Here is a 23,137-nt window from a genome sequence, read left to right on the forward strand (position 1 = left end):
CTTTATTCTCGTTAAATAACGTCTTTATTCTCGAAATTATATTTATTCTGACTTTTTCTCTTTAAATAATGACTTTATTCTCGCGTTTTAATGACTATAATCTAGAGATGGTTTTATTTTTTATTTTAGCTTGGCCCTAATCCTCATATTTCACTCCCCACTTTATCATAAATATTATAAAGAGGTCTTCCTTTTAACTCCTTATTCTAGTTCTCTTGCCGGATATTTACAACAGCATTACATATATAATGCAATTTGCTTCAGCTTTGCTAAATGGTATCTTTTATCGATTTAATCTTTCTTTAATCCCATTTTTGCCAGTTTGTCCACCATCGTATTCCCCTCGGTACTATGTTCGATATGAGGAATATATTGCTGCTGCTGTAACTTATGTCCAGATTGATAATTTTTAGACCTATAAAAATCTGGACACTATTATTACTTTGATTCACGTAATTAAAACATAAGACATTTTTTAGACAATACATTATTATTTTTATAAAATAAAGGTATAAAATCAATTCGCGCATGCGCAGTCCTGATTCCGGAAATATACGATGTTGCCCGATGTGATCCCGGAATGTCAGCAGATCTTATTTCATATGCAGACTGCTTGATGGTTTGCTTTTGCCACTTAACACTCTATGCGCAATGTTGAAATATTTAATAGTTCTTATTTCAGTGGTCTTGGCCGTATGGACGGTGCCCGAATGGCTCACATTTCCGATTTACGGAAATGTTGTAAATGTATTACAGTCGTGGCTGCGGCACACCAATGGTCTGTCAGCATCTGCTCCGGAGCGCATGCTGACCGAAGATGAGCTGTCTTTATACAACGGAGAGCAGAACAGTAAAGGATTGTACCTGGCGATTTTAGGACAGGTGTTTGACGTTGAAAGAGGGAGGAAACACTACGGCCCTGGTGGCAGTTACCATTTTTTCACAGGTTCATTTTGCTTTAAATTATTTACTAGTAACTAGCCGGAGTCACAGCTTTACATTCTCAATATACACCTAAAATCTGTGTGTGTTCAGGTCGAGATGCATCACGGGCGTTTATCACAGGTGATTTTACAGAAACAGGTTTATCCAGTGATGTCTCGGATTTTGCTGACTCACAGATTGTGGCTCTTTATGACTGGTTGGCATTTTATCAGAAGGACTACACTCCAGTAGGTAGGTGGGTACCGCAATGGTTTGGGCGATACAGATATTTGTCAATTGCTTTAAAATCTGACTAGGCACTAGGCTACATACAATGTATGTTCTACTTTATGCGCCGCTGCAGGAACCGACCGGCGGATGACGTCAAGGTATCGCGCGACCGATTCAAGAAATCATACATTCTAGTCGTTCTTGTGGTACTTTGGCGTCATCCGCCTGCCGTTTCTTGCAGCGCCTCACGAAGTGTTAACTCCGCTGTTTGTGCTGCAGGTAAATTGATTGGCCGGTTCTACACAGAGACCGGGCAGCCCACAGATGCCCTGCGGCAGGTGGAGTCTTTCCTGTCCGAGGGGTTGAAGAAAAAGGCTCAGGCTCAGAATGAGATGCAGCTGTACCCATCATGTAACTCAGAGTGGAGTGAATCCAATGGGGGACGGGTATGGTGCTCCAAAAAGAGGTAATTTTTATAGACCTAACTACTGTACTGTCCTGTTTATGCCTTTGTCATTTAGTTTAACAGAAGTACTTTAACATTTTCTGTAGTGGTGGAATTCACAGAGACTGGGTTGGAGTACCCAGAATGCTCTTCACCCCTGGATCTGGCCACTCCCGATGTGTGTGTATTCAACAGTCCGATCCAATGCATTCAGAGAACCGAAATCTCAGAGAGTACACGGACTGTCCTCCTCACGCCGAATCCTGTCGTATCACCAAAGACAAGCTTCAAGCTTAGCTCATACTACTCCAGGAGCCTGCTGTACTTGGTTTAGGTTTAAAGGACCACTTCCTCAGCATGGGCTGGCCTTAGAAAGATTTTAACTAATGTTATGATTTATTGTATCATGCAATTGACAAATCACTGTTCTTTAATTTCCAATATAATTGATTAAATAAGACACATTTTTCGTTGTTGTCCTTTATGTAAAGTTGTCCTCCCTTTCTTGAAAAGGATACTAGAGGCGGCGACAGGCTAAATATCTGAGCATACAGATACCATACAATGTGCAGAAAAGATTAAACAGAGGCCAGATTTTAAGTTTGTCACATAGACAAAAGCACAACCTGCGTTAAGTACAAAACAGTTGTAGTGGTCAAAAATATTATACACATCTGTACAATTTAACAATACAAACAGACTGTGGACTCTGCCCCTCAAACAAACAAACTTAAAATATGATCATAAAAATGAAATTTGATAAAGTGCACCTGTTAAGCATGGACATGAACAAGCATTTAAAATATGACGGCTCAACATAATCTGACATTTTACACTACTAAGACGACTTAGGAAAAACAGCGACAAAGCAAATCTCCAGCACTAGCCTGCAGGGTAAGCATTAACTGGAATGTAACTTTTGGTGATCAGAAATTAATAAATCAAGATTATGACCAAAAAAACAAAAAAAAAAACAAGCTACAAATGATCTCATGCATATGCATCATATATGATTTGCAAGGTAAGATTTCAATTCAAGTGTTTTATAATGTTTAGTATTATGTAATGGATCAACTAAAATAAAATCCACTGAATATGCAGATTAATCGATGAGTAAATGATCATGTTAGTACTCGCATAACAAAAGACAGATCACAGGAAGTTACATTTCTCCCCCTCTGTCTTAGTGTTGATTTTGCCTATGCAGAGAGGCGATGTATTCAAAACTGAAAGGCGAGACCCTGCACAGCACTATTAAGGCTTCACACTAACTAAGATCCCTCCATATCCAGCAGCATTAAATACACACATACACAAAAAATGGGTAGCTTGGACTTCTTTGAAATGTTTAAATGATATGTGTCCCTCCGCAACCGGAGGGGTAAATCAAAATGTAGAACGACAGCCGAAAGGTGTTAACAGCAAGATACATTATGGATTTGAAATGCGAGGCAAAAATTAAATCCATATATGATAGGACGATTAGCCCTGTCTAAATCCCCAGTGGTCTCAGCTTATTGTTTTTACTTTAGTAGTAGTAGATGATGGTTGTCTTGTATGATCTCACTCTTTGTTTTTGCCACCGACATCCCAGATAAAAGCTGAACTTGGTACTACAACTTTTGTTTGCATCGGAATTCCACTATTTTTTATCCAACTCCTCAACAAACAATAGTTCGCTTCTAAAAAGTACTGCTAGAACAAACACACACAGTTACGGTTGTATTTTTCTGAATGGAATGGTTTTGTTCAAGGGCTCTTTCTCTCAATCTCGCTCCATTTCTTCAACCTCCTGGCCCAGCCTGCAGGTTCATGCTCAGCGTGGCTGGTGCCGGTCCTTCATTTGTCTCCCGTGTTAGGACACGCCGCCCAATGTCAGTACATCAAAGCAGATGTCGCATACACGCACAGGTTTGGTCAGGTCAAATTTAATAATGGGGACCTCTTTTATTGAGCACTTATAGCAGAGCAGACGCCCACAATGGCGGCTATGAGAAAGACAATGAATGATATATTTTATTAGGTTGCAGGGTATGGAAAGATGCAAGTAGTAAGTCAGTATGGTGGCTAATAATACATACCAGTGATGTTTTCTGGTGGTGACCCCAAATTTGGTGGCACATTCATAGCAGTTAGATCCATCACACCATGGGGGCTCTTTGGTCAGCATATCTGCACCGTTCAAAATATGACATTAAATACACTTTTACAGCTTTTACACTTAAACTAAATATCTAAGAGACTGATTCTGACCTAGTAGGCGGAACAGAAGCTGCTTTGTGGCAACCTGATAGTTGAAGATGCTGATGCCTTGGTTGTTAGTGACACCAAGTCTAGCTCCAGACCTCACGATAGCACGACACAAGTTTGCGTTTCCTTTCATATAGGCTAATAGTAGAACTACAGGACGAAAAACTGATTAGCTATCATTGAGCCAATGCTTGCACTATTACGGTAAATGATTCATTTCGACGGCACAATATCAAAACAAGTACTGTCCACCAACCTGTGTTCCCCTCATTGTCAGGTTTATCCAGGGGATACTCGGGCATGCATTCTAAAAACAGCTCAAAGATGGCCGCCGCATTCTCCTTCCCGTACTGACCGAGGACATGCATTGGGGATTGACCTCTAGAGAAATAAACAAAGAGTTTTGATGCAAAAGCCGCTAAATTTCACCTCCGTCAACAATGAGATGATTGTTGTCACCGAATGCTCTCGACATGTACTATACATTCATCAAATACTTTTGTGTCAAATCTACTTCATCCAGCCCTCAGGCCATTTAGAAATACCAGTTTTTAGGCAGAATCCATTAAGAGTCTGATAAAAAATGCTAACTAACAAGAAATAATGCAAGACGCACTTAGTGGGTTTTGCATCATAGCTTTTGAAATATTAAATTCTATTCAAATTTGTTATAGACTCGTATACTAGACATGCCAAGAGATGTAAATGGCATAATTGCTTATATTTTACATTTAGGGGCAGTTTCCTGGACAGGGATTATCTTAAAACAGGACTATGCCTTAGTTTAATTAGAAAGTATAACTAGTTTTGACAAACATGCATTACTAAAAACATTACTTGTGTGCATTTTGAGGCAAAACAAAGGGCACCGATGTACTCCAGGATATGTCAGTGCAAGCTGCTCTCAGCCTGGACAGCTCCTACATTTATTTTAGTCTAGGACTAGTCTAATCCCTGTCCAGGAAACCGCCCCAATGAGATATTCTGATTAAGTATTTATAGATATATTGACATATTCCGAGTCAGACCTGAGATTGTACGCCTCCGCATCGATGTTGGACTCGGTGAGAAGAGCGCGCACGTTGTTCAGACGCCCCTGCATCACTGCCAGGTGGAGTGCTGGGAGAATAAAGGGAAAAGAAAATACAAAGTTATACAAAAATATTAAAGTTTTCTTGCACTAATATTTTACTGATATATGCTGACTACTGAACCCATTTGTATAAACGTCTAAGTTTAGCCCGAAGAAAGTTGCATCACTGCCGTTGCGATCATCCCCATTCATATCAATACCAGTGACGCACCTTGTAAATATTAAAGGTGCCAAATAATCCATTGAAATAATATGTTAAATTGTTCTCTGATATTTACATATAAGGTATATGGCTTTACTAGGTGCAAGAATTATAAAGAGACGGTTTTACATGTCCACTTAAGTTACAACCCTAGGATTTTCCTTTAGAATAAAACGGCTCTGATTGGCTGTTTCACAGAGCAGCTCCTTTCAGTAGCTCTGTGTGTGTGTGTGTGTGTGTTGGTGTGTAAACAGACCTTATGTTTGAGCCTGTATCAGACAATGATACAGATTTTAAAGGAATAATCAATTGTTTGGTTAATGGACGTTTCTGAGTGGTAAGTTTGTGTTTTTTTTTTCAGTATGGCCCTGCAGAACGTAACTGTAATGTCAATAGTAGAACTTCATCCTAAACGCTGGCATATAGCATTAACTAGCATATAACTTTTTTAGCATTTTAACAACATTGTGATTAATTTAATGTGTAAATTAACGTTGGGGCGTACATCTCCAATGTGATGTTACAGTTGGTGTTATGTTGAGATTGGCCTGTTTTCCAACAGTCTTTTACATACAAGCGGTTTACATAAGGAGGAATCAATAGTGTTTGGGCTGACGATATGTCATTACCATGTACAGAACTCTTATTATTCATCTAGGCCTAGGTAAATACAGTTTTCTATTCTACAGCACCTTTAAATATCTTTGGTTAAGCATAGTAGTGTACCATTGTTTCCATTCTCGTCTATGGCGGTAAAGTCAACGCCGTTCTCGATCAAGACGGAGCAGATTGTGCAAAGATCCTGTTGTGCAGCAAGATGCAGCGCTGTCTGCCGATGTTTGGTCAGCTCGTTTACTTTAGCACCAGCCAGAAGCTACAATCCACACATAAATCAGAGAGAACACAGAGACGTTTTAGCACAAAACTCATTCAGTTTCAAATAAAAAAAACTTCAAATAAAACCTTAACTGCTATAAACACGAGCTTACTGTAATTGTAAGTAGGAACTGTTTAAATAATGATTACGTATTATGTACAGATTCATAAACGTGTGATTATTATCCCTATGAATATATGTTTCGCTTTTTTACCAGGTTTCTGACGATGATCTCGGATCCTGCTTGCACGGCCAGGTGCAGAGGTGTAAGTTTGGCACTGTCCTGAACTCTAGAGTTCACGTTGGCCTGAACACTGATGAGGAAGAGCACACTTTCTATGTCTGAATTCTGCACGGCACAATGCAGGAAGTTGCGACCTTTGTTGTCCACCTTAAGAAAGAGCAAGGAAAATATTTTTTTTATTTGTTACTGTGGTTAGGATTATGTGGACTAAAATCAAATTGATCCGAGCCCGGGCATGCTTACTAGGGGTTTAACAATACATCGATATGGATCATTGCATCAAATACATTTCTAACAATACAATGCATCGATGCCACACAAATAATATCGATATGAGTTACCTTTATTTTGTCAGTACGAAAAGTGCGTACACTACGCTGATACTAGTTATTTTAGTTTGTAAAGTTTTTAATACAAAATTGCATCAATTACCCTAAAAAGGCCTTTATTTATCCCCCTGGAGCCATGTGGCTTACTTTTGCAAAAGTAACAACGTGCTTACACTAGTCAAACCAACTAGGCTTTGGGGGTCAAACACGCTCAGGCACAGTTCAGCTTCGATAGTGAGTACGCCCTTAAATCTTTGACAGCAAGATTGCTACAGTAGGCTGTATTTGTTTTGTCCAGTGGGAATATAGGCACACACACCTGTTCGGCAGCACCAGGTTCTCTCTTGAGAATAGCTTCAGCAGCTTTGTTATTCTTGTGGGTCATGGCACAGGCAAACGGTGTCATGCCCTGTCTGTCTCGAATATTCAGGCGGATATCAGGGTGGGAGATGAGCAGCTGAATGATGACGCTGTGCTGGTTGCTGATGGCGATATGGATAGGAGCACGGCCCTCTGCATCCTGAAAGTGAAAGAAAGCAGTGGTCAAAGAACTGAATGCAAATCACACATCTAGATGTGTGATTTACATAGAAAAATATGTAAAGACCATTCTGTGAAAATGTAACCTTGATATCATAAATATTGATTGAATAAGGTCATGATTGAAATTAATTTTAAAACAATAAGTGAAATCAAACTTTGGTGCTCTTAATCTCATAATTAGATTCTAAGACGTCAGCCTTGATATCACAGACAAATCTGTATGGACCTGTGCGTTCACATTGGCTCCAAACTCCAGAAGGCACTGTGCCACCTCATCAAGACCCCAGGATGAAGCTAGGTGAAGTGGGGTCTGTCCGTCTCTCGCCTCCTCATCACCCTCACCATTAGGACCAGGTCTCCTGGGGCTATTTACATCACAGCCACTAAAAACACACGCAGGTTGGTCACTAGATTGTTATGTACTGTGAAATCACATACCAACACAAACCAAAACAGACCTGCGTATGAGGAAGCAGGCAGAGATCTCGTTGTTCTCATCGATGGCTCTATGGAGCAGAGTCTGCAGACATCCTCCAGGCCCTGAACTCCAGCAGGTCGCATCACAGCCATGCCTGACCTAATCCAATGATTCAACCCACAATAAACCAGCATGATTACATACTTCTGTCATTTGTATGTAAAAATTGCAAATCAATGACATCATAAAAATCACTACACACTGTAAAAGCTAAATAAGGTACATAAATGGTTGAAAAGTATTAAACTACATTGATGATAGTAGAATCATAATTATTTATGATGGTCATTGGGGACAGAATGTAAAATTGGTCATTATTTAGTCATGGCCATTTTTGAGGAGAACTTGTAAAATATCGTAACATGACTCTTTTCCATTAAACATCAGTCCTCACCAGTGTTGAGGCGATGTCCTCCAGACCGTTCTCCAGTGCAAGCCAGAGTGGTGGATCACCCTTCTCATTTACCACCGACATATCAGCTCCTCTGGTGCAGATGGCATCCACCACCAATGGGAGTTGGTTACTAATGGCTAACTGCAGAGCTGTCTGCCCCTCCTGCGTCCTGGAAAAAAGATGAGGGATTTGTGCTATTTATTTTAAAGCTTATTTATTTCTCATGACCAAAAAGGTATGATGTCAGAGTCAGATATTTGCATGTATGTAAATTTGCTGGACATGTGCATCAGGCTTAACTGATAGGTCATGGCGCTACCATCGCCAAAGTACACTTAAGAAACACCGAAAAGAATGCTAACATGAAAATGTGAATTCAATATTTGTCATTGCATGTAGTACCTGACATTGATGTCAGCTTGGTGCTCCAGCAGGAAGAGGGCGCTCTTGCTGTCTTGTCTCTTAATGGCCATGTGCAGTAACGTTTGTCCATCAGACATGGTGTCATTAATGGATGCTCCAGAACCCAGAAGCTGTGCAGCAATATTGTGCATACCTGTCAATGCAAAAAAGCAACACAGGTGTCATTGAAATTTCAACATGGGCAGAAGTAAATCTCGAAAATATTTTACAATCATTTAAGGAGTCTTTAGTAGGACTCACCAGTCCACAGTGCAAGACCCAGGACAGTCTGATCCATGGAGTCTTTAAGGCTGAAGTCTGGGATGATCTGCAAGTTGTTGGTGGCATGTAGTGCATTGGCTATGAAAGATGAAGGACAGTTAAGAGTGACAAGGTAAGGTACCTGCCATGAATAAAGTACTGTGATGATGCTGTAGTACAGTGATGGGATTAGATGCAAGAAACATGATAAGATTTTGATATACACCATGGATTTAAAAATTCATTTACCGTAGACTTCCAAAAATACTGTCCCAAAAACCATGCTAATGCTATGATACAACCAAAATACAGGGATGCTACTATGGTACTTTATAACAGCTTCACAGATTCAAGATGCCCCATTATTATAATCATATACCCCATTCACACAGCACTTTGGTCCCAAAAAATTTCCGTAAAATTGGCAGAGAGGTGCCAACTCGTGCCTAAAATGATCTGGGATCGCCTCCGTAAAGAGGACCTAGTAATATTGCCATAACATTCACGGAAAGCATTCTGTGTGAACAAGAGGCAGAATCAATGCCATAAAGCCGCCTTTCCACTGCACACGACAAACGACGGCCGTTAAACCGGAAGTCATTAATTTCCTATGGAGAGTCACAAAGGGGCTGCGTGAAGTGCCGACCATCTGCGGACGCGTAAATATCGGATCCGTTTTGAGCGTTGGATCCGTTAAAAAATTTGAACTTGTGCGACTAAACTGCATGCGATATGCCGACCGGAAGTGATGCATTTCATTGTATTCCAATCATAAACTGTGTGTAAAAATGATGACTCCTTTTTGTTTAACTTTATAGACCAGTTCAAATGATGTAAACAACACTGGTCCAGAAACACTTCCTGTTACAGTTTGTGACAGTTATTTTTTTATTTTACATATATTATTATCTTTAAGATGTTTGTTTAACTTCAGTTAATTCAGGTTTATATGTTCTGTTGGTTTATTTTATCCCAACGCTTATCTAGTGTTAAAAAACGGAAACAGGAAGTACTTCTGGACCAGTGTTGTTTACATCTTTTGAACTGGTCTATAGTAACACTTGAATCCTTTAAGAAAACTTTTGATTACTGATAATAAATACTCTTTTAATTTAATTTGTGCACGTTATTATTTTAATCTTGTCTTCATATGTTCTCTTCAAAAAAATATTGGCAATATTTGTCATATATGCATAGCTGTTTATTGTTTCATTTATTTGCATTCATTTATTTATTCCAACATGGTAAACATATTAGAATGAAGCCTCTAGCGCCGGAATGAGCTTCTCTCCCATATACGATTAAACTGAAACTTCTTTACGACTGCCATTAGGTGGAGAACTCCGACTGTCGTTTCCGTATTTTGTGTGCAGTGGAAAGGCGGCTTAAGGGGCGTGCCGTACTGAGGATGGGCACAACAAGTTATGGTTAAGCTCGCTGACACACATTTAAACGCAGATCAACTTTCATGATGAGAAATGTCGGCAAACCGGACTGAAGCAGAGATCAGGGAGCTTGTTACTATCTACGCTGAAGCTGAGATCATTCACCAGCATGACAGAAAAGCGCATCATGTGCTCCTTTATAATAAACAAAAATGCACACATTTGGTTTCCCCAGAGAGAGAAATCACAAAAATTAGCAAAACTTCAGATCCTGTGAAAAAATACTTTAAATACGTCACGTGACTTTACAGGATCTTCACGGTATGTGTGAATGCACGCACAGATTCCCAAAAAACAATGACAGTGAGAACAAAAAATTAAACGATCCTGGACGCATTTTCCGTGTATTTTCCATAATCTATGTGTGAAAGAGCTATTTATATTCTTCAACATCCCAACCTATCTACTCACGGTCCCTCACCTTTTTGCTCTAGTATGACAGACACCACATCAGGGTGGTTGTGAGCGATGGCCAGGTGTAGTGGGCTCTGCCGAGCAACTCCATTGCTCTTCTCTGTGCCGTCAGGCAGGGCGCTGTTGGTCTGCAGGTTAGGATTCGCACCCTGTTGAAGCAACTCTGCCGTCAGGCCTGCCAACCCACAACGACATGCTGTATGGAGCGGCGTCTCCCCCTAAATGATGCCACAGATCAGAAAGATGAAGATAGTAAAGGTGTAGTAACAGAGAAATATGGATTGTGTGTAGAGTAACGGTTAGTTCAGTAACACTCACAATATCTGTCAAGTTTACTTCACTTTGTGTATATTCTAAAGTTCGGTTATTAATACCCAAGCTGAGACACTCACCCATTTGTTAGTGTGATTGACTTTAGCTCCGTGTGTTGCCAGGAAGATGGCAGCTGCTTCACTTCCTGCAATAGCTGCTCTCTGCATGAGACAGTTTACTAAAGAGGGGAAAGACACAATAAATCAAAACTTTGAACAGGAACACACTTCTAAATTAAGTTTTTTAAGCATCTTGGTACTTTTAGAGTCTGGAGCGTCAGGATTGCTTCCTCTCTGTATGAGTCGCGCTGCAAAGCTGTTCTCATCAAACGAGGTCCCGTTCACGACCGGTGCTTCGTCTCTGAAAGGGTTTACGGAGGGGTCAGAGGCCACAGTGATGTACTGCAGGGCCAACCACAGGGCGGTGCTGCCTTCATGATCCTTCAAATCCAGGTCCAAACTGAGCAGAAGGAGAGAGATTTTTTAAATGTTCCTGCACCTCAATTGTTAGAGCTTTGTTTTAGTCACACAAAGGTCATGGGTTCGAAATCCATGTAAGACCCACACTGATGAAATGTATATTGTGAATGCATTGTGTATACTGCTTTGGACAAATTTGGAAAGAAGACAGTATGCTATTCTTAATGTAAAAATAAGGATCTTACTGTTTGCACTGAAGCAACTGGTTAAAGACCGGCTCGTTTCCAGACACCACGGCTTCATGTAAAGGCGTTCTGAGGATTTGATATAATAATTAAATAGTTAGTCTCATCTAAAAGTAATTTGTAAACCTGTGATATAATGGTTACCCACCGTCCTTTGCTGTTTTGCATGTTAGGGTTGGCACCAGCTTTGAGCAGAGCTTCAGCGATGTGAGCCATGCCAGTCATGACTTCTCCACTGTGTTTCTTAGGGCTGAAGGAGCATACCAGGTGCAGGGGCGTCTCTACCGCCCCCACCGTTGATGCGTTCACCTGTGCGGCGTGACGGATCAGAAAAGTGGAAGCAAATTCATCTCCTATGTAGAGGAAGGGAAGAAGAAAGTTTTTAGCCCTAATGCAAACATGGAGGCAGCATCCTTGAGATTGTTTGTGGGTGCTCTTCCTAAACGATCTCTAGACGAGACAATAAATTCTCTGAACTATGGTAAAACTGACATAAATAAATTATTCAGGTACCTCTCTGGATAGCTTTGTGTAGAAGACTCCAGCCACTCTGGTCCACCATGTCTACATCCGCCTTGTTGTTGACCAGTGTGGTGGCGATGCTCTCTAGCTTCTTAGACAGAGCCAGACCTAATGCCAAGTCTCCATTATTATCCATCTCGTTCAGTTTTCCAGGTAACTTTGGGGACAAAATAAGAGGAACAATTACATCATTAGGGTTGCACTCCTATTACTATAAATAGGGGATAATGCTACGCTCAATATGGTTGCAAATGCGTCGGAAGTCCCGGCTTCCAGTTAAAAGAACCAATCATCAATCAATAATGACTGAGGATTCTGTAGGGGAGGGGCTCTGTAGAGTCACGTGAGGTGCTTTTCAGCCTGTAGCTGAAATGATTCTGACTAAAGGTGCAAATTGAGCTTAAAGGAATAGTCAATTTTCTTAAAAGAAAAATCCAGATAATTTACTCACCACTATGGCATCCAAAATGTTGATGTCTTTCTTTGTTCAGTCGAGAACAAATTATGTTTTTTGAGGAAAACATTGCAGGATTTTTCTTATTTTAATGGACTTTAATAGACACCAACAATTAATACTTAACACTTAACAGTTTTTTCAACGGAGTTTCAAAGGTCTATAAACAATCCCAAAAGGTCTATAAACAATCCCGGTCGCAAAACGTCATCACGTCAAGAGGTCACAGAGGACGAACGCGAAACTCCACCCCAGTGTTTACAAGTGTGTTGAAAGAGGACCGTTCCGACGTATGTCAACTGATAATAATTAATGTCTTTGTGTCAGTTTATTGTTTACAATGGTCCGCAAATGTGCGTTTTATATATGTAACACGTGACCTCCCTACGTCACTACGCATTTACGTTAGGTCGCGCTGGACCGGACCTAAACGAAAAGTTGTGCTTTAAAAGTGTATATTTGTTATTTTTCTTGTCAAAAATGACAATCGTTTCGCTAGATAAGACCCTTATGCCTCGTTTGGGATCGTTTATAGACCTTTGAAACTCAGTTGAAAAAAACTGTTAAGTGTTGAGTTAAGTATTAATTGTTGGTGTCTATTAAAGTCCATTAAAATGAGAAAAATACTGCAATGTTTTCCTCAAAAAACCTTATTTCTTCTCGACTGAACAAAGAAAGACATCAACATTTTGGATGACATTGTGGTGAGTAAATTATCTGAATTTTTCTTTTAAGAAAATGGAATATTCCTTTAAGATACAAAAGTTATGAAATTTTGTCTTAAGCTATAGTGTTGAGCCTTTAAATTTAACAAGATCTTTTATTTTCACACTTCTCTACCAACTGCTGAGTCGAGCGCAGATTTTTATGCGTTACTTTGTACTTACTAAAGGTAAACATCACACGCGGAGACACGCGCACATGAACAAAACTGCTAAAAATCTGGTTAAGTGTTTACATGCAACGTGGAATCGGGGTAATGAGCACAAAACTTCTGGGCCGATCAGTTTTTGTTTACCCGTTTATGGGCTTTACCTGATAAACGAAAACCGTTTTACGGAGGCGTAAGCGTTAACGCTTAACGGAAGGCTTGTCTGAAGCGTGGCCAACAGCCAATCACAGTGCCCGAAACCTATGCTCCTGTCTTCCATAAACGTAATTGGCTGGCTCTGCCTAGGTTATTTGCATAAGGCGATCTGATTGGCTGACACATGCGTTGCCGCTTGAAAAGTTTAGAAATGTTCAACTTCTGCCACAGGCAATGGCAGTGACGCGGTGCCGACGAATCCACAATTCAGTTCGGCAACGCATGACATCACTCATTGAAAGTGAATGGGAAACGTAAAGCTCACGTAACACACGCCGTTTCTGCATTTCTGATGTTAATCTGGAGTACCTATAGAGTAGTATGACATCCTTTATTTCTCCGAAGAGTCTTTAGTTTAATCAGATTTATAAAAGAAAGATTAGCTTTACCGAATCTTTCCGATAACGTACGAAAAAATGAAGAAGGAGGAGTTATACCGCGGGAGGAGCGAGTACGAGTCATGCAATACTGTACAACACTGTTTAACTTATGATTCACTACATGTTCCTGTCATTTATATAATATGCACGCGCATATTTACAACATAAGACAGAAGTCTTACTTACCGCGTGCAACTCGTCATGACCTGGTTGGGAAAATCCACCACATCAAACACACACGCAAAACTCTGCTGCTACCCCGGATAATAAAATATATTCATTGTTTTCATAAGGCTGTATTTCTTCTCCTTACATCCAAAAACACACTTCATCTTTCGTGCCATTGTTGGGTTTTGAAATTAAACAAAGCTGTGTTGCGTGATAAGAGGTTTTGCAAGCTCTAGCGTCTCCCGTTGATTGACGGGTGGGCGGGGTTTTCCGGGGAAGTGCCCATATAAAGAAGTGATACGTATAGAAAAGCCCTGAAACGTCAGCTGGACCTGTAATCGAAAAAAACTTTCCGAAACTTGTACGAACTGTGGCGAAGTGCATTCAGCACAGAAATACTCTGTAACATGTCCAACTGCTTTTTTGACACTTTGCCTACGTTTAGCATGAGGAAAACAATTGCTTGAAATACTATTGAACCCCCCCCTTTAACGCTTACAGCCTGTGTGAATGTACCGTTATATGTTTACATGACCCCAGAGATTATCAGTTTATTAAGCATAAATGGCCTCTGAGACTCTGCATGTAAACACACTCAATGTTACATTATTCGTATAACCATTTTCTATTTGTTTCCTAGCTGCGACCATATTATTTAATACATTAAACGGTCTACAAATGCATCTTATAATATCACGATGTTTGCAGTATTTCAGGCTTGGATTTATACCTGGGCGTCCATCTCTATTAGATAAAGGAAGACCACATCTTCTCTTTCCACTTTTATTGCTTTGTGAAGGGGGTACTCTGTTTTGGACTTGATCATTTTATAGAGCAGTTGAGCATCCATGGTACTGAAGTCCTCTTTCCGAAGGTCATCCTGTTTGAGAGCAAGTGGAAAAGAAAGAAATAGGAAGTAGGAGATTGATTAGCGCACATTCACATTCATATACACAGAGTACTGTGCCATAATCCTCTGCTCCTTTAAAGCAGCAGGTGACTTAAATCAAGGTCTGCTGAGCTCATATTGATGGGTTTGGTTCACTCAGCAGAAAGACATATCCTTTACTATCCCAGTCATAAACATAACCTTGAGAATAAATCATTATGCTCTGTTGGGATTTATGAGTCAATAAAGGAGTCCCTAAACATGAAGAAATGTCACAGAGTTACAAAAAGTGAAATGAAAGAGTAATGGTTTACACAAGCAACAACTCCATGAGCAATGTTAAAAGTGATGCTTGGCTTACTGGATGTGTCTTTTCCTGTCTGTCTATTGAGGATGATGACTCTGTTTGTGTGACTCACCCAGTGACTGGCAATGATCTCTGCACAATAGTTCATCAATGTCGCGGCATCGAGCTCTTCAGCTGTCTGGTAAAATCTGATACAGTTCCTCACATTCACTGACGACATCACACCTTTTTCACATCTGCATTTGAACAAAAAAAATCAAGTTTAGTTTACTGTGTCTGTTAACTTTCAGTCAACTGTCTAATGTGCTACGATGTCACTCAGTCGTATTCAATATGCTACATGTTTTGCTCCCACCTTTCTCGCAGAAGATGCAGGTGAAAGCGGTTGGATAACTTCATAAGGTCGATAAGGAAGCCATCGTCCCCATTCAACTCAAGCTCATCTGTGTAAACCCAGCGCAACATCGCCAGAGCAACTTCTGGTTTGGCATCTAGGAAGTGAAACAGAAACACACACACACACACACACACACACACACACAAAAAAAAAACATTTAATAACAGGTCCAGTTTTGCCACTGCAGAATTTAAAAAAATATGTGTTTTAAGTCTTAAGGGGGTGGTTTCCCAGACAGGGTTTATGTTAATCCAAGACTAGGTCTTAGTTATTAGAACATTTAAGTAGTTTTTACAAACACACCTTACAAAAACATTACTGGTGTGCATCTTGAGATAGGTCATGATTATGAAATGCGGCTGAGGCTTAATTGCTTAATAAATTGTGACGATTATGATGATTAATTGCCTGTTTTAGGGCTTTGCCGTTATGACGATTAATTGTCTGTTTTATTGCTTTAATTTAATTCTCATACATTTTGATTGTTCATGAAATAATTTTTACACATTGTTGTGATTATTTAAATTAAATCTTTTGCAAGGTTTACCTAGCAGTGAATATTAATACACATAATACATATTTAAAAGTAATTATTTAATGATAATAGTTCATACTGCTTATCAAAGTTTTGCAGCATTTCTTTAAATGCTGTTTTTCCACTGTATTGAATAGTTTTGCAATGTATTGCATACACTGTCAGTTAAAGAACGCCATCTAATACAGTCTCGTTTATACAGGCGCTACAGCTCCCCTTGTGTTTTTTAGAGAGATGTGCAATCATCGGGGTGATCTGAAATTATCGCGATGAGGTCAAACAATCGCGATAAGACAATTATTTAATCATTGTGACAGCCCTATCTTGAGATAAAACAATGGCACTGATATATGTAAATATATGTCAGTACAAGGTGTTTTTAAATTAAGGCAGCTCAAACATGCATTTTAGTCTGGCACTAGGATAAGCTCTGTCTGGAAAACCGTCCCATTAATCTTTACTTTTAAGACCAGATAGGCAGGACAGATTACATCACTCTAAAAGTGGTTTGAGTGACCAAATCACAAAACGTTTTGGACCCATTGGTGTTAACAAAGATTAGGCGTTTGCTGTTCAAAACAGCAGTGGCATCTTTAAAGGTAGGGTAACACATTTTGCAAAATGCTAACGGTAGGGATGGGCGATATGGCCTAAAATCCATATGGCGATATGCATTGCTGCCTCTTGCGATAGCGATATGTATTGCGATATGTGACTTTTAATAGACTCGTTTCAGAACAGGTTATATAGACCCTTAGGAAAGCCAAACTGCTAAATGTATTTTTTATACAAGTAAATCGTAATGGCCCTGGTCATTTCAATCCATCGCGAGCTCTTCTACTAGAAAATGACAACCGTATCAACGGTCTTTTCACGAGCTCCTCTGTTTCGCTGACGCTTTCAGCCATGTTTATTCAAAATGATGAATATGATGATGCATTGCAGCCGGCTGCAGCTCGTGGCTCTAAATTTTGTGGCTAGATTACGTAATTAACATGCATTATCGCGATAGTGCAATAGAATTAAAATCTCTATCGTATGCCAATTTTGTATCATTTATATTGCATATCGTTTATATTGCCCATCCCTAGCTAACGGTAGCCGCCTAGCAATGAAATCACGATCCTGCCTTCAAGTCAAATCGCCATCCAAAGTCACGCCTCTTTCAAAACACATGAACACGCACAGATCAGACAGTCACATCTCACGTCTCATTCACCAGTGAGAAAACTTTGCAGTACAAAGTGAATAACACTTCCAAAATAACCAACATAAACAACTGGTTTACATCAGAATTAGTTTAACCACACGTTCGGTTGTGTAGACGTAGTAACTATATCGTTACGCTAATCCGCAAACGAACACAAATTTCATAAGCAACACAATGTTTCATCAAAGGAGAATATCTGAATCCATCTCAATACAAACATATCGCATACCTACCTTACCAAAATAAACAGTGCAACGACCCTTTCAGACCCTTTGCATCTCGTGGTAAAGCAGTAAAGTTACCGATGTTAGTTTGGGTTTTTGCTCTTTGCTGATCCAGGCAGTTTTTGCTGTTGTTGTTGTTATAAAAGATGCCTTTCGTTTTGTGGCTCCTGTACAGATTGTCAATTCAGCAGAAAAGTTTGCTATTCTCGCTGTTTACAGACAGGAGGTGAGTGCACGTGAACGCGCCGATGACGTATGGCAGGGCTATTCAATTAGTTTGTCGTGGGGGCCAGTTCATAAAAAGTATCTTAAATGAGGGGCCGGAGATATAACAGTGATGATGACTAAATTTTTCTACATTTAAACATATTCATGTTGTATTTTAAAACTGCATAACAACAAAATCAGTGCATTGTACAATAGGCTTTTTCTACAAACATGTATTTTGAAACTGCATTCAACAACATTAGTGCATTGTTAGATGTCAAAGTAGGCTTTTTCTACATCCAGACATGTTCGTTGTATTTTAAAATTGCATAACAACATAAGTAAGATGCCCAAGTAAGCTTTATTCTACATTTAAATAGGTAAATAAGATCCATATCACACTCATTGAGAATTTAACTCATTTACTCACTTCAGTGCACATAACAAAAAAGTTTATAATATGGAACATAATTGTTTTATGCTGTTTTTGTCAAAAGCTAATTATTACAGTAGAACCTTTTTAAACTACAACAGCCATCTTAATAACTGGCAAACATTAGGCTAGCTTCTAATAAGAGAAATTATACTTTTAGATTTCGTCAGGGCAGTAAAATCAGGTGTATGTTTGTCAGCATGATACGCATACAGTGGTGCAGGTGCTGGGCTGTGAGCGATGGGCGACTAACTGTTACTCGTTTTAATTGCATTCTTGTGTGAGAACGATGACTCGCATAATATTTGAGCCTTTGTCTGCTTTGAATTTTGGAGAAACGGCAGGATCTTTTTGTCTAGTTCACAAAATCGTTTCAACGAGTTTTCTTTATCTAACGTTAATGTCATTGTGGATAAGCATAAACATATCAGACAACAATTGTCGGAAAAGGCAGTGTTTTAAGCTGAAAATACAACAAATAAAGTTAAAACAACCATAGAGTCCGGTCTCTTAACTCACCACTGTCTGTCAGCTATCGCGTCTTGAGACGCGGGCGCGAGCGGGGGAGGCCATCGCTTTGAACTTGTGAACAAAAGCGCGAATATAATCACGTGGCACAGCGGCTCGCACCAGTCACGTGACTCGCGCTCTGCAGCGCATGCTGTATGAAACAGACGCACGCGCATCAACTCGTAACTGTACGGCCCGTTGTCTAACTTACTAAATTTATTTTAGAGATGTCTTTTTTACAGACTACATAAAGGGCCGGATCAAATTACCTTGGGGGCCGGGTTTGGCCCGCGGGCCGCCAATTGAATAGCCCTGACGTATGGTGTCTGCGTGGACTCGCTGCGCGGTGGGCATTCAAATTACGCTTACGAATGAGGTACAAAAAAGGAAACGTCCGTTCGAACCGAAATCTATGATTGGTTGAACATTTTTTTGGTCCTACGCCTTTCACAGATGACATAAATTTCTACAAATACATTTAAACAACTTAACACAGTGATTGCTATCAGGATGTGAGGAGACTTTTAACCAGCATATCTAAAAATGTTTCAGGATCAAATCTGTTACCCTACCTTTAACATTCACTATGGCACAAATAAGTCAACACTGGCATAAAAACAATCTTGATGCCATACTTTTCTTGTACAGGCAGAAGGAAGCAGATGATCCGGTGTTACCTGAGAGGTCCAGTTCTGATGTTGAGGCAAGGTTGGCCAAACTCCAGACGTCACTCCGAGCAGCCAGCACAAATTTATGAGCACTGAGCTGCTTCTCTCCAATCTTCACCTTTAAATCACTACGAGAGGAGACAACGGCATGATCATAATACTGACTTTACACAGCATGTAATTCACAGATCTCTGTAAAATATCTAGTCATTTGCAACAATATAGTTTGATGATGTTATGTATCGTCTCAGAGGGGTCGGCCCTGAGAGAAAAGTTTGGGCCTTACAGAAAGGACAGATAACACAGAAAGGCCATTTTGCAAGGAGTACAAATTGTAATAAAAGAATTACAACTGTATCAGCACCGCAGATATTTCTGAGTGAAAAAATTTAATTTTTCAATCTTGCGAAGCAAGGATTTTTAATTCATTTATATGGACACTGAGCTTTACACTTGTGTGGTGCATATTTGTGGGCAGACAGTGGAGCGGAGAAAACATTTGGGGCAGCCGACTTGACTTTATAGCGAAGGTGTTTTAGCGTTGCCAGTGGCACTAAGCGGCCTACTAGCTGTTAAAGCTTACCTGTACTGGTCTTGCTGATAGAGGTCCGCTACGATAGCCAAGAGGCGGCTGATGAAGGAGTCACTGGCCTGAGAGGCGGAGCCAGGGAGAGAGACCTGTGCGGCCAATACGGAGCACCGCCTCTCCGTTTCCACCAGCTTCTGTTGCATCTTTACATACTCCTGCCTGAGCAGAGCAAGGTGCTTCTGCAATTTCTGCACCTCCTCTGTGGAAAAAAGAAAAAAATGCAGTGATAGGAACAGGAAGTGGAACAACAGGAACACAGGGAACAAGCATGTGATGTTATGAGAGTGAAAGGACACAAATGAACAGAAAAGAAATTAACGTGTACTTCAGTTGAAGATGTGACTGAGATAGGCATGAGATATACAAACAGAAATATGCCAACTAAAGCAAAAAGGAAGTGAAAAAAAGTAGGATATACCACGAAAGAGAAGGACAAAACCATTTCACAAACAGCCAAACTGCTGACAGAGAAGAACAAATGGAAGAACACCTTCCAAGATGGGAAGTGGGACTATTATATGAACAATATCAACACATATCCTATTAAAGACACAGAACCTGCATCTTCAATTCACTCAAATGTCGCCTCTAAACAGTAAAACTGTATTTTATACCATGAATTTGGTGATACTTGCATTTCCTTGGATATGCGTCTAGTGGATTTTACAGCTTAACCTACATTACACACCACAGCAGCTTCCTTCCTTCCTTCCCTCTCAATATATTACTTCACGCGCCTCTCTAGAACGCTGAGGTGACACTTTGCATTTGCTCTACATTGGCGCAGAAGCAAAAGCTTGTCTACATTTACACTTACACACTTTTAGACGTATACTTTTTTGGCCTACATACTTTTACTACTTACACTTGTTATATAGTTTTGGGAATCATGCCCATTCTCTACAACGCTATGCTTTACAAACTATAGGTAACATTTACAGGAAAGCTATCAACCTTGTATTTGTTAAAAATGTTATATGCCAAAAACCTGACAAAGCTTACTACAATTTAGCCATAGTGAAAAAGTCTAGCATTAAGCCTTTTTGTGGTGTAAGCAAAGGATTAGCATGCTTTCAGTTTAATATGTGAGCCATTTGCCTTTTGCCTGGATTCAAGAATTGAGTGTCCTCAGCAGTCAGCAACTTAGAGCTGTCCAAATAGGTCCCATAAAGTATTTAAAAAGCTCATCTGCCAATCAAATGTGGAAAAAACACCAGAGAGCAATAACCTGCTTATGTCTGCAAGTAGTTACATGAATGCCTCCAAACAAGTTCACGGTGTTTTTAACAATAATTATCATGCTAACTAACCAGTGTACACCAATATACCATAAGTATAGTGTAGTGACTACATATTCAATAAAATCGCAATAGCAAAGTGTTTCCCACAGAACACAAAGATAACCAAACTGACATTTTTTGAGAGAGAGTTTCAAATGGGATTCAGTTCAAATGTATTAGTACAGTAGTAACTGGTGTAGCTAGAGTGCTTTGGTGGAAATGGGTATGGTTTAACGTTACTAATATGGTATTTTATGCGACGATAAAGGGAGATGTCACATATGAGCTCTGATAAAAAAGTAACGGTTGCAACCGCCTGTTGCGGAATCGCAATGCTATGCACAATGTTTTATATAAACAACATGGCTGATCGATACATTTATTTATTTATTTATTTATTTTACAATCATTTCACAACGTAACTTATATGCACAAAGGCGTTAAATACTGCAGTACGCATTTACTACTTAAATAATTGAAAGTTAAGTTTGAACAATCGGGTGTTTTTCATATATTAAAGAGAATATAGATAAAATAAAAGGATTTAAAGGGAAATTCAATATTTTGAAAACACAGTGCATACGAGAAAGCATCAGGGTGACAAACCAACAAATGTCCTCACAAAAATATGCTACTTCGTGTGATGCAATACATAACAAACAGCAACTACAAATATTTTGATAAAATTATTATTCTTTACATTTCTTTAATACATTAAATCACCCGGCGAATTGTTACTACCTCCGCCCAGCCCACCACCTGACTTGCAACTAGCTAGCAGAAAAACATAATGTAAGCATTAATGCGATTAAACGCAGGACAATGTGATATTTATCATCAGCTGTCCGTGTTGATATCAAATAAATGCAGCATTAGGTCTCCACACAACGCGTGAAAACAACGGGTTTAGATGTTAAACAGAAAGGGCGTAAGAAAGAAACCATTCTCATACCTTCCGCCATGTTGGATCCGTGGCTCATCCTCTAATATCGCGAGAGATCACGAGAGGACGGTTTTGATTAAGGAGGAGCGCATATGCAAAAGCGATCGCGCCCACTTATCAGAGTGACGTTAAGTTCATTTTTAATTTACAGAAATTAGTTAAATAAAACTCAACCTATTAATATTATTGCTCAAATTTCATATTCATAAGGGCCACTTTTTTCTGTATTCCTTAAAGAATTAAAAAATTACTTTTCTACAATTCAATCTAGTACTAATAGAAAAGCTATAAAGACTGTTCATTTATGTACTGTCTTTAAAATCTTTGACTGATGTAAAGGTCTTGTATTTTATTTTTATTGTGTGTGTGTGTTTTATTTGCTCCCCTGGCTCTAAAGTTGTTTACTTTATTACTCTGTTGTTTAAAGCAAAAAAAGTTAAATAAAACAATTAGTGTAATTAAAATTACAGAATCGGTTAATGGAAATGTTTAATGTGTGTCAATATGTCAGTGTCTTCAATATATTTTATTTAGATAAACATCCAATGTGCCTATTAAAAATGTTTTAGGAAAAGGTGGCATGTTTATAAACGCACTTTTGTTTGTGCGCACGTTCTCAAACTTGTAATGTAAGGGTAGGCCATTTAAAATGCAACTGAACTCTGTTGCACATTGCAGTGTACATTTTATTAAAACACTTCCTAATGACCTATCTTTCATCTTATCAGACATGTACATTACAATATATACACTTATCTGTGTTATTTTATTTTTTATAAAAGCCTGAATGCACCAGTTTTTAATAATACAAACCTGAGATTAAGCT

General features: G+C 39.4%; 2 protein-coding genes across 2 annotated transcripts; one reads left to right on the top strand and one right to left on the bottom strand.

Annotated features, from left to right (window-relative positions):
* Window positions 1–524: 524 nt before the first annotated feature.
* Window positions 525–2,069, top strand: cyb5d2 (cytochrome b5 domain containing 2). Its single transcript, XM_055199423.2, has 4 exons — window positions 525–946; window positions 1,036–1,176; window positions 1,435–1,621; window positions 1,708–2,069. The coding sequence occupies exons 1-4, from the start codon at window positions 652–654 to the stop codon at window positions 1,895–1,897; spliced, it is 813 nt and encodes a 270-aa protein (XP_055055398.1). The 5' UTR covers window positions 525–651; the 3' UTR covers window positions 1,898–2,069.
* Window positions 2,065–22,442, bottom strand: ankfy1 (ankyrin repeat and FYVE domain containing 1). The gene is made up of 25 exons (XM_055199422.2): window positions 22,321–22,442; window positions 20,083–20,287; window positions 19,509–19,627; window positions 15,671–15,806; window positions 15,428–15,551; window positions 14,850–14,999; window positions 12,022–12,187; window positions 11,657–11,861; window positions 11,509–11,577; window positions 11,104–11,303; window positions 10,925–11,022; window positions 10,540–10,750; window positions 8,674–8,772; window positions 8,413–8,566; window positions 8,011–8,179; window positions 7,597–7,715; window positions 7,365–7,521; window positions 6,915–7,115; window positions 6,237–6,413; window positions 5,872–6,019; window positions 4,879–4,969; window positions 4,107–4,231; window positions 3,854–4,000; window positions 3,682–3,772; window positions 2,065–3,588 (listed from the first exon to the last, which is right to left on the bottom strand). The coding sequence occupies exons 1-25, from the start codon at window positions 22,346–22,348 to the stop codon at window positions 3,456–3,458; spliced, it is 3,522 nt and encodes a 1,173-aa protein (XP_055055397.2). The 5' UTR covers window positions 22,349–22,442; the 3' UTR covers window positions 2,065–3,455.
* Between the last annotated feature and the right edge of the window lie 695 nt (window positions 22,443–23,137).

Source organism: Misgurnus anguillicaudatus, chromosome 22 (assembly GCF_027580225.2).
Source record: "Misgurnus anguillicaudatus chromosome 22, ASM2758022v2, whole genome shotgun sequence".
Taxonomy (NCBI): Eukaryota; Metazoa; Chordata; class Actinopteri; order Cypriniformes; family Cobitidae; genus Misgurnus; species Misgurnus anguillicaudatus.